General features: G+C 44.6%; 1 protein-coding gene across 1 annotated transcript in view; it reads left to right on the top strand.

Moving 5' to 3' along the window:
• Positions 1–3,026: 3,026 nt before the first annotated feature.
• The window catches only part of LOC126143911 (Down syndrome cell adhesion molecule-like protein Dscam2), a 493,502-nt gene continuing 481,938 nt past the window's right edge, over positions 3,027–14,590 (top strand). Inside the window, exon 1 of the mRNA XM_049915460.1 lies at positions 3,027–3,211. Coding sequence (XP_049771417.1) covers positions 3,027–3,211 — 185 coding nt within the window. The remainder of the gene's footprint in view (positions 3,212–14,590) is intronic.

The raw sequence follows: 14,590 nt of genomic DNA, 5'->3' as shown, positions 1-14,590 counted from the left end.
GTCGTAACATTGCAGAGCGATATGAAGTGGGACAAGCATGTAATGGCAGTTGTGAGAAAGGCGGATAGTCGTCTTCGGTTCATTGGTAGAATTTTGGGAAGATGTGGTTCATCTGTAAAGGAGGCCGCTTATAAAACACTAATACGACCTATTCTTGAGTACTGCTCGAGCGTTTGGGATCCCTATCAGGTCGGATTGAGGGAGGGCATAGAAGCAATTCAGAGGCGGGCTGCTAGATGTGTTACTGGTAGGTTTGATCATCACGCGAGTGTTACGGAAATGCTTCAGGAACTAGGGTGGGCGTCTCTAGAGGAAAGGAGGCGTTCTTTTCGTGAATCGCTACTGAGGAAGTTTAGAGAACCAGTATATGAGGCTGACTGCAGTACAATTTTACTGCCGCCAACTTACATTTCGCGGAAAGACCACAAAGATAAGATAAGAGAGATTAGGGCTCGTACAGAGGCATATAGGCAGTCATTTTTCCCTCGTTCTGTTTGGGAGAGGAACAGGCAGAGAAGATGCTAGTTGTGGTACGAGGTACCCTTCGCCACACATCGTATGGAGGATTGCGGAGTATGTATGTAGATAGATGTAGATGTACGTTCCTGGTACACAATGAAATGCCCGCGTCACAATAGCGTAGCATTTCGCTAGAGGTGTCAAAACGATATGATGCACCCCACGGGCAAAGTGGGGAAGGGATGCATCAAATGGCACTACTGTGGCGCGGGCATTTCATTGTGTACGAGGAACGTAGACAGGTACTTGGAAATAAACAAAAAATTAATTACATAATATTACTTTTCCGTGTGACAGTTAAAACTTTACGACTATGCCTCCTACAGTGTTCTCTGGCTCTTTCATCTCCTGGTTTTTCTCACACTCCAAGTCTTCGATAATCTTCATCGCACATTTTCATCTTTTTCCATCCTTTTCAGCTATACTATGTGATCGAAAGTATCCGGACGCCTGGCTGAAATTGACTTAGGAAGGTGCTTAAAACATCAGTGTAGGCCTGTGCTGTGATATTGCCACGCAAAACAACAAGGGGTGCAAGCTCCTCCACGAAAAACACGACCACACCACCGCCTCCGAATTTTACTGTTGGCGCTACAAATGCTGGCAGATGACGTTCACCGTGCATCCGTCATACCCACATCCCACCATCAGATTGCCGCATTGCATACCGTGATTCGTCACTACACACATTTTTCCACTGTTCAATGGTCCAATGTTTACGCTCCTTACACCAAGCGAAGCATCGTTTGACATTTACCGGCGTGATGTGTGGCTTACGAGCAGCCGCTCCACCATGATATCCAAGTTTTCTCACCTCCCGCCTAACTTTCGTAGTACTTGCAGTGGATCCTGAAGCAGTTTGGAATTCCTGTGTGATGATCTGCATAGTTCCCCAAGGGTCGGTGCTGCGGCCACTGCTGTTTCTTATTTATATAAATGATATGCCTTCTAGTATTACTGATGATTCAAAAATATTTCTGTTTGCTGATGACACCAGCTTGGTAGTGAAGGATCTTGTATGTAATATTGAAACAGTATCAAATAATGTAGTTCATGAAATAAGATCGTGGCTTGTGGAAAATAATTTGATGCTAAATCACAGTAAGACTCAGTTTTTACAGTTTCTAACTCACAATTCAACAAGAACCGATATTTTGATCAGACAGAATGGGCATATTATAAGCAAGACGGAACAGTTCAAGTTCCTAGGCGTTCGGCTAGATAGTAAGCTGTTGTGGAAAGCCCAAGTTCAGGATCTTGTTCAGAAACTAATTGCTGCTTTATTTACCATTAGGACAGTATCTGAAATAAGTGACAGTTCAACACGGAAAGTAGTCTACTTCCCATATTTTCATACGCTTATATCATATGGTATTATTTTTTGGGGTAATTCTTCTGATTGAAAAAGGGTATTTTTGGCTCAAAAACGGGCTATTCGAGCTATATGTGGTGTAAGTTCGAGAACCCCTTGTCGACCCCTATTCAATAGTCTGGGAATTCTGACATTGCCCTCACAGTATATATTTTCTTTAATGTCGTTTGTTGTTAGCAATATTAGTCTATTCCCAAGAGTTAGCAGCTTTCACTCAGTTAATCCTAGGCAGAAATCCAATCTGCATGTGGAATGCACTTCCTTGACTCTTGTGCAGAAAGGAGTGCAGTATTCTGCTGCATCCATTTTCAATAAGCTACCACAAGAACTCAAAAATCTTAGCAGTAGTTCAAACACTTTTAAGTCTAAACTGAAGAGTTTCCTTATGGCTCACTCTTTCTATTCTGTCGAGGAGCTCCTGGAAGAGCCGGAAAATTAAGTAAATCCCAGTGTTACATTATTAATTTTCTTTATTTAAACTTACGAATTGTCGCCTGAATATGTTACTTATATTTCATTTAATCTGTTTCTACTATCGTGTTATAATTTCATGTATTGACTCGTTCCATGACCATGGAGACTTCTCCTTAATTTGGTCCCACGGAACAATAAATAAATAAATAAATAAAAGATGTCTGCCTGTTGCACATTACGACCCTCTTCAACTGTCGGCGGTCTTTGTCAGTCAACACACGGGGTCGGCCTGTACGCCTCTGTGCTGTACGTGTCCCTTCACGTTTCCACTTCACCATCACATCGGTAACAGAGGACTCAGGGTTGTTTAGGAGTGTGGAAATCTCACGTACAGACGTATGTCACAGGTGACACCCAATCACCTGACCACGTTCGGAAGTCCGTGAGTTCCGCGGAGCGCCCCATTGTGCTCCCTCACGACGTCTAATGACTACTGAGTTCGCTGATAAGGAGTACCTGGCAGTAGGTCGCAGCGCAATGTACCTAATATGAAAAACGTACTTTTTTGTGGAGGTCCGGATACTTTTGATCATGCAGTGTACAAGTAGTTCTGAGATGTTTAGGATTTTGCTCTTGGATGGTTATGTCTGGGGGGGGGGGGGGGCGGGGGGAGAGGAGACAGGCACATGGGGTGACACTTAGACTGTGATGTCTCACATTTATGTCGCAGATAGTAACAGTTGACCGTGTGCTGATGGCTGCTTATCCTGCTCTGTCCCTCGCAGAAGCGACCGGAGGTATGCCCCCGCGGCTGACGCAGCGTTCGGTGACGTCACTGGTGGTGGAGCAGGGCCGCGACGTCACGCTGAGCTGCGCAGCCCAGGGCAACCCGGCGCCCACCTTCACGTGAGTACCGCGAGCTGCTTTTTCTCGGCAGTCGCCAGCAAATCTGCCATATCAAGGCCGAACTTTGGTCCTGTACTTTAGAGCCATTTTCCAATTAGAAGTTTATAATGCAGCACATAAAGTTTATTATTTACTGTATTACATGATATTTAGTGAACTGATGAGATCAAAAACGAGAATAACTGAAAAAATTAATATACACTACTGGCCATTAAAATTGCTACACCAAGAAGAAATACAGATGATAAACGGGTGTTCATTGGACAAATACACTCCTGGAAATGGAAAAAAGAACACATTGACACCGGTGTGTCAGACCTACCATACTTGCTCCGGACACTGCGAGAGGGCTGTACAAGCAATGATCACACGCACGGCACAGCGGACACACCAGGAACCGCGGTGTTGGTCGTCGAATGGCGCTAGCTGCGCAGCATTTGTGCACCGCCGCCGTCAGTGTCAGCCAGTTTGCCGTGGCATACGGAGCTCCATCGCAGTCTTTAACACTGGTAGCATGCCGCGACAGCGTGGACGTGAACCGTATGTGCAGTTGACGGACTTTGAGCGAGGGCGTATAGTGGGCATGCGGGAGGCCGGGTGGGCGTACCGCCGAATTGCTCAACACGTGGGGCGTGAGGTCTCCACAGTACATCGATGTTGTCGCCAGTGGTCGGCGGAAGGTGCACGTGCCCGTTGACCTGGGACCGGACCGCAGCGACGCACGGATGCACGCCAAGACCGTAGGATCCTACGCAGTGCCGTAGGGGACCGCACCGCCACTTCCCAGCAAATTAGGGACACTGTTGCTCCTGGGGTATCGGCGAGGACCATTCGCAACCGTCTCCATGAAGCTGGGCTACGGTCCCGCACACCGTTAGGCCGTCTTCCGCTCACGCCCCAACATCGTGCAGCCCGCCTCCAGTGGTGTCGCGACAGGAGTGAATGGAGGGACGAATGGAGACGTGTCGTCTTCAGCGATGAGAGTCGCTTCTGCCTTGGTGCCAATGATGGTCGTATGCGTGTTTGGCGCCGTGCAGGTGAGCGCCACAATCAGGACTGCATACGACCGAGGCACACGGGGCCAACACCCGGCATCATGGTGTGGGGAGCGATCTCCTACACTGGCCGTACACCACTGGTGATCGTCGAGGAGACACTGAATAGTGCACGGTACATCCAAACCGTCATCGAACCCATCGTTCTACCTTTCCTAGACCGGCAAGGGAACTTGCTGTTCCAACAGGACAATGCACGTCCGCATGTATCCCGTGCCACCCAACGTGCTCTAGAAGGTGTAAGTCAACTACCCTGGCCAGCAAGATCTCCGGATCTGTCCCCCAATGAGCATGTTTGGGACTGGATGAAGCGTCGTCTCACGCGGTCTGCACGTCCAGCACGAACGCTGGTCCAACTGAGGCGCCAGGTGGACTACATCCAGCATCTCTACGATCGTCTCCATGGGAGAATAGCAGCCTGCATTGCTGCGAAAGGTGGATATACACTGTACTAGTGCCGACATTGTGCATGCTCTGTTGCCTGTGTCTATGTGCCTGTGGTTCTGTCAGTGTGATCATGTGATGTATCTGACCCCAGGAATGTGTCAATAAAGTTTCCCCTTCCTGGAACAATGAATTCACGGTGTTCTTATTTCAATTTCCAGGAGTGTATATTATACTACAACTGACATGTGATTACATTTTCACGCAATGCGGGTGCATAGATCCTGAGAAATCAGTACACAGAACAACCACCTCTGGCCGTAATAACGGCCTGGGCATTGAGTCAAACGGAGCTTGGATGGCGTGTACAGGTACAGCTTCCCATGCAGCTTCAACACGATACCACAGTTCTGCAAGAGTAGTGCCTGGCGTATTGTGACGAGCCAGTTGTTCGGCCACCATTGACCAGGCGTTTACAGTTGGTAAGAGATCTGGAGAATGTGCTGGCCAGGGCAGCAACGAACATTTTCTGTATCCACATAGGCTCCTACAGGACCTGCAACATGCGGTCGTGCGTTATCCTTCTGAAATGTAGGGTTTCGCAGGGATCGAATGAAGGGTAGAGCCACGGGTCGTAACACATCTGAAATGTAACGTCCACTGTTCAAAGTGCCGTCAATGCGAACAAGAGGTGACCGAGACGTGGAGCCAATGGCACCCCATACCATCCCGCCGGGTGATACGCCAGTATGGCGATGACGAATACACGCTTCCAATGTGCGTTCACCGCGATGTCGCCAAACACGGATGCGACCATCGTGATGCTGTAACAGATCCTGGATTCACCCGAAACAAATGAAGTTTTGCCATTCGTGCACCCAGGTTCGTCGTTGAGTACACCGTCGCAGGCGCTCCTGTCTGTGATGCAGCGTCAAAGGTAACCGCAGCCATGATCTCCGAGCTGATAATTCATGCTGGTGCAATCGTCGTCGAACTGTTCGTGAATATGGTTGTTGTCTTGCAAACGTCCCCATCTGTTGACTCAGGGACCGAGACGTGGCTGCACGATCCGTTAGAGCCATGCCGATAAGATGCCTGGCAACTCGACTACTAGTCATACGAGGCCGTTGGGATCCAGCACGGTGTTCCGTATTACCCTCCTGAACCCACAGATTCCATATTCTGCTGACAGTCATTGGATCTCGACCAACGCGAGCAGCAATGTCGCGATACGATAAACCGCAATCGCGATAGGCTACAATCCGACCTTTATCGAAGTCAGAAACGTGATGGTACGCATTTCTCCTCCTTACACGAAGCATCACAACAACGTTTCACAGGGCAACGCCGGTCAACTGCTGTTTGTTTATGAGAAATCGGTTGGAAACTTTCCTCATGTCAGCACGTTGTAGGTGTCGCCACTGACGCCAACCTTTTGTGAATGCTCTGAAAAGCTAATCATTTGCATATCACAGCATCTTCTTCCTGTCGGTTAAGTTTCGCGTCTGTTGCACGTCATCTTCGTCGTGCAGCAATTTTAATGGCCAGTAGCGTATTTGACACGATTTATTAACATTGCTGTGAGAAATAACAAGTACTTAGATTATGCCGCGAAAAAATCAGAATTACAATCTTAAAAGTAACGTATAGTAACTATAAGCAAACATGTGAGGTAAATGAAAGACAACAAAATGATTGTAACAAATAAGCATATTTCCATTATATTTTATTCAAATACAAATCTTTCGCAGACAATCATCCTTAAACGACAAAAAATGTTCTTATTGGCTAATTGGTTTGTGGAAATACTTCATACTAATTATAAATTTGTACATAACACGTACGTGTTAATCTTCGACATTGTCAGTGGGGAGATACGCGATCTGTTGATTTAAAATGTGTAAGGATAAAAATCCTAAGTCAAGATCGCCATTTTTCTTTATTGACTACCGGTTTCGACTCATTACTGAGCAATCTTCAGGTCAATGTAAAATGTTTTTCAGTGTGTGACACTCATCACACATCGTCATATTTTTAGATCTAAGTCGTCCTTGTTAAATAAAAAATTTAAAAACCTTACTTAACTAGGGCGACTTAACTCTTAAAAATACGACGATGTGTGACACACACTGAACAACATTTTATAGTGAACTGAAGATGATTCCGTAATGAGCCGAAACCGGTTGGTGATAAAGGAAATATGCGATCTTGACGTAGGATTTTTATCCCCACATGTTTTATAACACAACCATCCTGTAATAGGAATGTTGACCACATTTGGAGTATCTCCCATTCTGTTTTAGTTTAATTAGTACCACAAATAATATTTTTATTAAAATTACTTTCATATTTGTTTAAACACATTTATTTATTTGACTTGAATAACCCGATGAACGGTCATAGTGGTAGCGTGACCTCGCTATGACACTGCGTGTTTTTCAGCCATTATGAATCTGAAGATATCTACTTCGTTTCCCGCAGTATCTCGTTAATGAATCAAGCAAAGTGAATGCTGTTTAATCCTGCTTCAGGAGCTCAAGTACCCGTTCCTGGTCACATGCAGCAAATACAATTCACTGATGCTTGTTTGGGATTAAGTGAAATAAGGAAAGAACTGACTTTCCGTCAAATCGAACTCATTGCAAACCGCCAAAATGCCAGTAATTATTCTTTTAAAGGTCTTAGCGATTTTGCCAGCTGTAAACAGTCACGTGTTTGAGCGTGCACCACAGGGTTAGACTTAATTCAACCGAATAAGCTCATCGTACAAAATAATGACATCTTCGCCTTTTATGGCTACAAGAGGACCCGCAGTGCAGCACTAAACCAAAGCGATTTCTTGCTGATGAGATCTTCTCGGCCTATCAGCGGAGTCGTTCCATCGAATTGTCGACGAATTGCTCCTTCTCCCCCCCCCCCCCCTCTATACCATCCAACCTCATCACCATCACTAGAGCCATCACCATCACCACCAACCGCGTCTTCTCATCAGGAGGAGACAGAAGATACGCGGTTGCTCACCCATCACGGCCTCGGCTGACGTTCTGCGGTCCGACGGCTTTACAGGGACGAAATGAACGTGACACATCGCCTGAAAAGGACGAGTATAAAACCCGTCGAAACGCTGTGACAACACGACACCATGACTCAGATGATTGCCTGAGAAGATGTCATCAAGGAAAGTCGTCGACAGAGCTTGCATTCCCATTGAGACGTTTTTATTTTAAATTACAGGGTGATTCAAAAAGAATACCACAACTTTAAAAATGTGTATTTAATGAAAGAAACATAATATAACCTTCTGTTATACATCATTACAAAGAGTATTTAAAAAGGTTTTTTTTCACTCAAAAACAAGTTCAGAGATGTTCAATATGGCCCCCTCCAGACACTCGAGCAATATCAACCCGATACTCCAACTCGTTCCACACTCTCTGCAGCATATCAGGCGTAACAGTTTGGATAGCTGCTGTTATTTCTCGTTTCAAATCATCAATGGTGGCTGGGAGAGGTGGCCGAAACACCATATCCTTAACATACCCCCATAATAAAAAATCGCAGGGGGTAAGATCAGGGCTTCTTGGAGGCCAGTGATGAAGTGCTCTGTCTGGCGGCCGATCCATCGCCTCGGGTAGTTACGGACAGATAAGTGCCAATGTGGTGGCGCTCCATCCTGCTGAAATATGAATTGTTGTGCTTCTTGTTCGAGCTCTCTGATAGCTCTGCGAGTCGATTTTCCTGGGCTGCGAACAAATGCTTGCTGGATGCGTGCTACATTTTCATCACTCGTTCTCGGCCGTCCAGAACTTTTCCCTTTGCACAAACACCCATTCTCTGTAAACTGTTTATACCAACGTTTAATACACCACCTATCAGGAGGTTTAACACCATACTTCGTTCGAAATGCACGCTGAACAACTGTCGTCGATTCACTTCTGCCGTACTCAATAACACAAAAAGCTTTCTGTTGAGCGGTCGCCATCTTAGCATCAACTGACGCTGACGCCTAGTCAACAGCGCCTCAATCGAACAAATGTACAACTAAATGAAACTTTATAGCTCCCTTAATTCGCCGACAGATAGTGCTTAGCTCTGCCTTTTGTCGTTGCAGAGTTTTAAATTCCTAAAGTTGTGGTATTCTTTTTGAATCACCCTGTACTATGATGCGGACCCCTTAGTGTATCATACCCGTGGACTGCGGCCGTTTGCCCTATGTCTTTACCCCTAGACGGTAATAGGTCCATGTGTCTGCCACTCTGGAGCTGCTATTTGGATAAAGTAATTAGTTACACTAGACTCTGACTGGCGTGGGTTTGATCTTGGCGACATGTGTAGCATTCTGTTAATCACTGCTAGTCGCTTGCAGATGTACCGCTTATACCCTGAAAACCAATGTTCTGTAAGTGTGTAGTTGGCTGTAAGTCTGGTGAGTTGTGGCACATCCATCTAGAATAAGAAAGGAATGCCACAATTTATATTTCTTAGGGACAGTCGAACTTATTGCCTTCTCAAACTGCAAAACTTGCACATAGCTATCATCATTTCATATAATCGCATCCCTTCTCCTTGCCACTATTATTCCTTGCCAATTCTGCGTAACGCCCGCTCATTCTTTATCTTATAAGTTCACCTAATTTTCAACACCCTTGTATATCTCAACACCTCAAACGCTTCGACTATCTTTTCTTCTAGCTTTACCACAGTCCACGGTTCAGTTTCATGCTCCATACGTACATTCTCAAAATTTCTTCCTCAAATTAAGATCTAAGTTTGATAATAACAGACTTCTCTTGGCCAATTTGCCCATTTGGCCTGTGTTAGTCCGCTTTTTACGTCCACTTCTCTACGTCCATTACGGGTTATTATGCTTCCAAGGTAGCATGGTCTTTGCTTCACCTACTTCAGGGTCCGCAATTTCGGTGTTAAGTTTCTCACCAATCGCACCCTTAAAGTAGCAGGGTCTTTGCTTCGTCTACTCCAGGGTCCCCGATTTCGATCTTAAGTTTGTCACCAATCGCACCCGTAGTACTCCTCAATACTCCCTTCTTCGGTTTACTCTGTTTACATTCTGTGTTCAGTAGACTGCGCATTCCATGCATCAGAACCTGTAATTTTTCTTCACTTTCACTGTCGATGTCACTCACTATAATCAGCGAATCTTATCATTGACATTGTAATGTCTCTATGTAATGGCGCGACCGCTACGGTCGCAGGTTCGAATCTTGCCTCGGGCATAGAAGTGTGTGACATTGTAATATCACTACCTAATGGCGCTGCAGCTGGGATGACATTGTAATATCACTACCTAATGGCGCTGCAGCTGGGAATTGAAGTGCGTGATGTCCCATTGACATCGTAATGTCCCTATCCAATGGCGCGACCGCTGCGGTCGCAGGTCCGAATCCTGCCTCGAGAATGGGTGTGTGTGATGTCCTTGGGTTGGTTGGATTTGGATAAACCTAAATTCTTGGCGTTTGAAGACTTTAGCAGCTAAGTTTCAATGTGCTTGTAGACCCTTCAAGAATTTTGAACCTATTTAATGTAATATGATTGTAATATTCCGGCTGCGAGTACCAACGATTATGGGCTGCAGGAATCTGCTACGACAACGCTATTTGCTAAAAGAAAAAAAAAGAAAAGAAAAAGAGGAGCATCTATGTTTTCTTGTAATTGTTGGAGATAAGAAATGCCGACTGGACATTGTGCCTTTTGAAGTCAGATAAGCTTGCATATAGAAGTAATATGAAGTGCAGAGGTCAACTTTTCATACCAATTATCAAGAATAAAAAATTTTATTTGTGAAAAATGTGAATATCGTTTACGAACTTATATTCGATGTTTGATCCCCGGACGCTCATAAAAACTGTTAGTGTGTTTTGCAATACTGTGCATAGTGATTTCTCCGCGAATTAACAATACTGGGCGAATCTGCTACTATCGCGGTCCGAACGACGTGCAATACTTCGCCGTTCAAGACGTTCCCTAAGCGACCAGTTTGTTAGAAGATAGGCCTACTACACTGCCCCTGTTTGTTCAACTTTCTCATTTTGAAAATGTTTTCCAGAAACTCTTACAGTGACTGTGGGTCTTTTGGTGGCAAGAGAAAGACGGAGTCTTCATCACGGGTTGTAGTAGTTTTCTCCAACCTTGCCTGGCGATCTCTGAGAACTGGAGGAGCGGAAACCTCCGACAGCCAACCCCTCCTGTACCTATCCCATTCCCTCCTTACAGCAGTCACAAAGGAAACACGTATTCATCTATAGTCAAATTTTTTATCACAGATTTTTTTATCTTAGACAGGAAAAAAAATGTAGAGTGGATGCTTCTAGGAAAAAGAATCAAAGCGAGTTTAAATCCATTAACTGTCTCATCCGTGTCAAAGACAAAAACTCAAAGAGCAAGCAAATTAATTTTTCTTTCTTTACGACGTAACAGTCTCATTTTACTGTCCATTCACCCTGAATTTTAATCCCACTCTTGAACATTTCTTTTATTTCCGTCGTTGCTGCCTTGATGTATAGTCTGAACAGTATTGGCGAAACGCTATATTCCTGTCTCCACTATTTTTAATCCGAGAGCTTCGTTCTTGCTCTTCCATTTGCGTATTCCCTCTTGGTACCTAGACATTGCTCATATCCCCTTCTTTCCCTGTAGATTACTCATACCTCTGAGCATCTTGAACATCTTGTTCCATTTTACATAATCGAATGCTTTTTCCATGTCGATAAACCGTATGAACATGTCCTTGCTTCCATTATCAGTTGCAACGTGAGAAGTGCCTCTGTAGGGCCTTTGCCTATCCTAAAGCTAAACTGATCGTCGTCCTATAAATCTTCACTATTTTTTCCCAGTCTTCTGTATATTATTCTTGTTAGCAACTTGGATGCATTGTGCCATAGTTCTCGCGTGTACTTGCCTCTGCTATCTCCGGAATTAAGCGGAACTTTTTCCGAAAGTGTGATGGTATGCCTGTAGTTTCTACACATTAACTCGAATAGCCGATCGATCACTGACCCCACTGATTTTAAATATTCCGAAAGGATGTTACCTGATGGCGTGTATTCCAAAGCTTTGTTGTACTCTGACTCAAGTGCTGGATTCGCTATGTCAACCATACAGACTCGTATGTCTTCCTCAATCAAGCAATCACACAAGTCCTCATCCTCGTAGAGGTCTTCAGTGTACTCTTTCCACTTATCCCGTCTCCCCTCTGCGTTTAACAATGGAATTTCCGTTGCACTCATAATGTTGACACCTTTTGATTTCCAAAAACGCTGTTTTAACTTTTCTCTATGTTGAATTTTAGTGGCCTGCAAAATCAATAATAAATCTGCATGTCTTCACACGTTCATCATAAGCGACACTGAACGTGTCCCGGAGCAAACCCGAAACACAACTGTTTTCATAGCACGCTAAATTTCAGTATTATACTTTGGACAACCTTACTCTCACCTTCGGCTATTTCTGCTTCCACAATTCTTTTATATAACTTCCGTTCAGTTAGTTAAAAACAGCATTAAAACAGGAGATTCCGATGAGTACCACTAGCTTCCATTCCACAACGCTCTGCAACGTACAAAAAGCACTCAGTGCAGTGTGTGATTAGACAAGGAGGCGCACAAATAGCAATTAACTGCATGCCACAGGGAAATCTTACCAATAATTTATGGGAACTTTTCTCGTTTAGAACATCAATGGTCTCGATAAAATATTTTAAAATTGAAATGAACACGGTCTTGACCGCTATACAATATTTATTCACAATGGTAACCAGTTTCCGTCAAAATGTGGCCATACTATAGAACGGATTTTGGTGGAATCTGATGATAACAGTAAACCGTAAACCACTCTGTAATTAGTGCCCGATCAGATTGCTGGAGGCTATCTGCCTTATTAATTCTGTATTTCCTTATGAGCCATTTGTTTAACATATTTGTACGAATGGAAAAACTGGTAGAAGCCGACCTCGGGGAAGGTCAGTTTGGATTCCGTAGAAATGATGGAACACGTGAGGCAATATCGACCTTACGACTTACCTTAGAAGAAAGATTAAGGAAAGGAAAACCTACATTTCTAGCATTTGTAGACTTAGAGAAAGCTTTTGACAATGTTGACTGGAATACTCTCTTTCAAATTCTAAAGGTGGCAGGAGTAAAATACAGGGAGCGAAAGGCTATTTACAATTTGTACAGAAACCAGATGGCAGTTATAAGAGTCGAGGGGCACGAAAGGGAAGCAGTGGTTGGGAAGGGTGTGAGACGGGGTTGTAGCCTCTCCCCGATGTTATTCAATCTGTATATTGAGCAAGCAGTAAAGGAAAAAAAAGAAAAAATTTGGAGTAGGTAGTAAAAGCCATGGAGAAGAAATAAAAACTTTGAGGTTCGCCGATGACATTGTAATTCTGTCAGAGACAGCAAAGGACTTGGAAGAGCAGTTGAACGGAATGTACATTGTCTTGAAACGAGGGTATAAGATGAACATCAACAAAAGCAAAACGAGCATAATGGAGTCTAGTCGAATTAAATCGGATGATGCTGAGGGAATTGGATTAGGAAATGAGACACTTAAAGTAGTAAAGGAGTTTTGCTATTTGGGGAGCAAAATAGCTGATGATGGTCGAAGTAGAGAGAATATAAAATGTAGACTGGCAATGCGAAGGAAAGCGTTTCTGAAGAAGAGAAATTTGTTAACATCGAGTATTGATTTAAGTGTCAGGAAGTCGTTTCTGAAAGTATTTGTATGGAGTGTAGCCATGTATGGAAGTGAAACATGGACGATAAATAGTTTAGACAAGAAGAGAATAGAAGCTTTCGAAATGTGGTGCTACAGAAGAATGCTGAAGATTAGATGGGTAGATCATATAACTAATGAGGATGTATTGAATAGAATTGGGGAGTAGAGGAGTTTGTGGCACAACTTGACTAGAAGAAGGGATGGGTTGGTAGGACATGTTGTGAGCCATCAAGGGATCACCAATTTGGTACTGGAGGGCAGCGTGCAGGGTAAAAATCGTAGAGGGAGACCAAGAGATGAATACACTAAGCAGATTCAGAAGGATGTAGGTTGCAGTAGGTACTGGGAGATGAAGAAGCTTGCACAGGACAGAGTAGCATGGAGAGCTGCATCAAACCAGTCTCATGACTGAAGACCACAACAACAACAACAGCAACAACTCACATACTGAAGCGCCAAGGCAACTGGTATAGGCAGATACAGATATAGATAAACAGGCAGAATAAAGTGCAGCGGTCGGCAACGCTTATGTCGGTGGTGAGGGACCCATGCGAGGCGTAAAGTTTTGTGTCGTGCAGTCATCAAGAGTACACGAGTGGGCATTCGGCTGAGAAAGCCTAGTTTTGCATCTGTTACTTCCGCTACAATGCCAAGTTATCAAGATTTAAGTGAGTTTGAACATGGTGTTATAGTCGGTGCACGAGAAATGGGAGACAGCAAAAAAAATGGTTCAAATGGCTCTGAGCACTATGGGACTCAACATCTTAGGTCATAAGTCCCCTAGAACTTAGAACTACTTAAACCTAACTAACGTAAGGACATCACACACACCCATGCCCGAAGCAGGATTCGAACCTGCGACCGTAGCAGTCCCGCGGTTCCGGACTGCAGCGCCAGAACCGCTAGACCACCGCGGTCGGCACCAGGGAGACAGCATCTCAGGTAGCGATGAAGTGGGAATTTTCACGTGCGAGCATTTCACGAGTGTACAGCGAACACCAGGAACCCGCAAAACATCACATCTCAAACACCGCTGCGGCCGGAGAAAGATCCTGCAAGAGCGGAACCAACGGCCATTGAAGAGAATGGTTCAATGTGACAGAAGTGCAACCCTCCCGCAAACTGCTGCAGATTTCAATGCTGGGCCGCCAACAAGTGTCAGCGTGCGAGCCATTCATCGAAACATTATCGATGTGGGCTTTCGGAG

This window comes from Schistocerca cancellata, chromosome 1, assembly GCF_023864275.1.
Source record: "Schistocerca cancellata isolate TAMUIC-IGC-003103 chromosome 1, iqSchCanc2.1, whole genome shotgun sequence".
Taxonomy (NCBI): Eukaryota; Metazoa; Arthropoda; class Insecta; order Orthoptera; family Acrididae; genus Schistocerca; species Schistocerca cancellata.
Note: the sequence above shows the minus strand (reverse complement) of the source record. Positions and strands in the feature narration are given on the sequence as shown.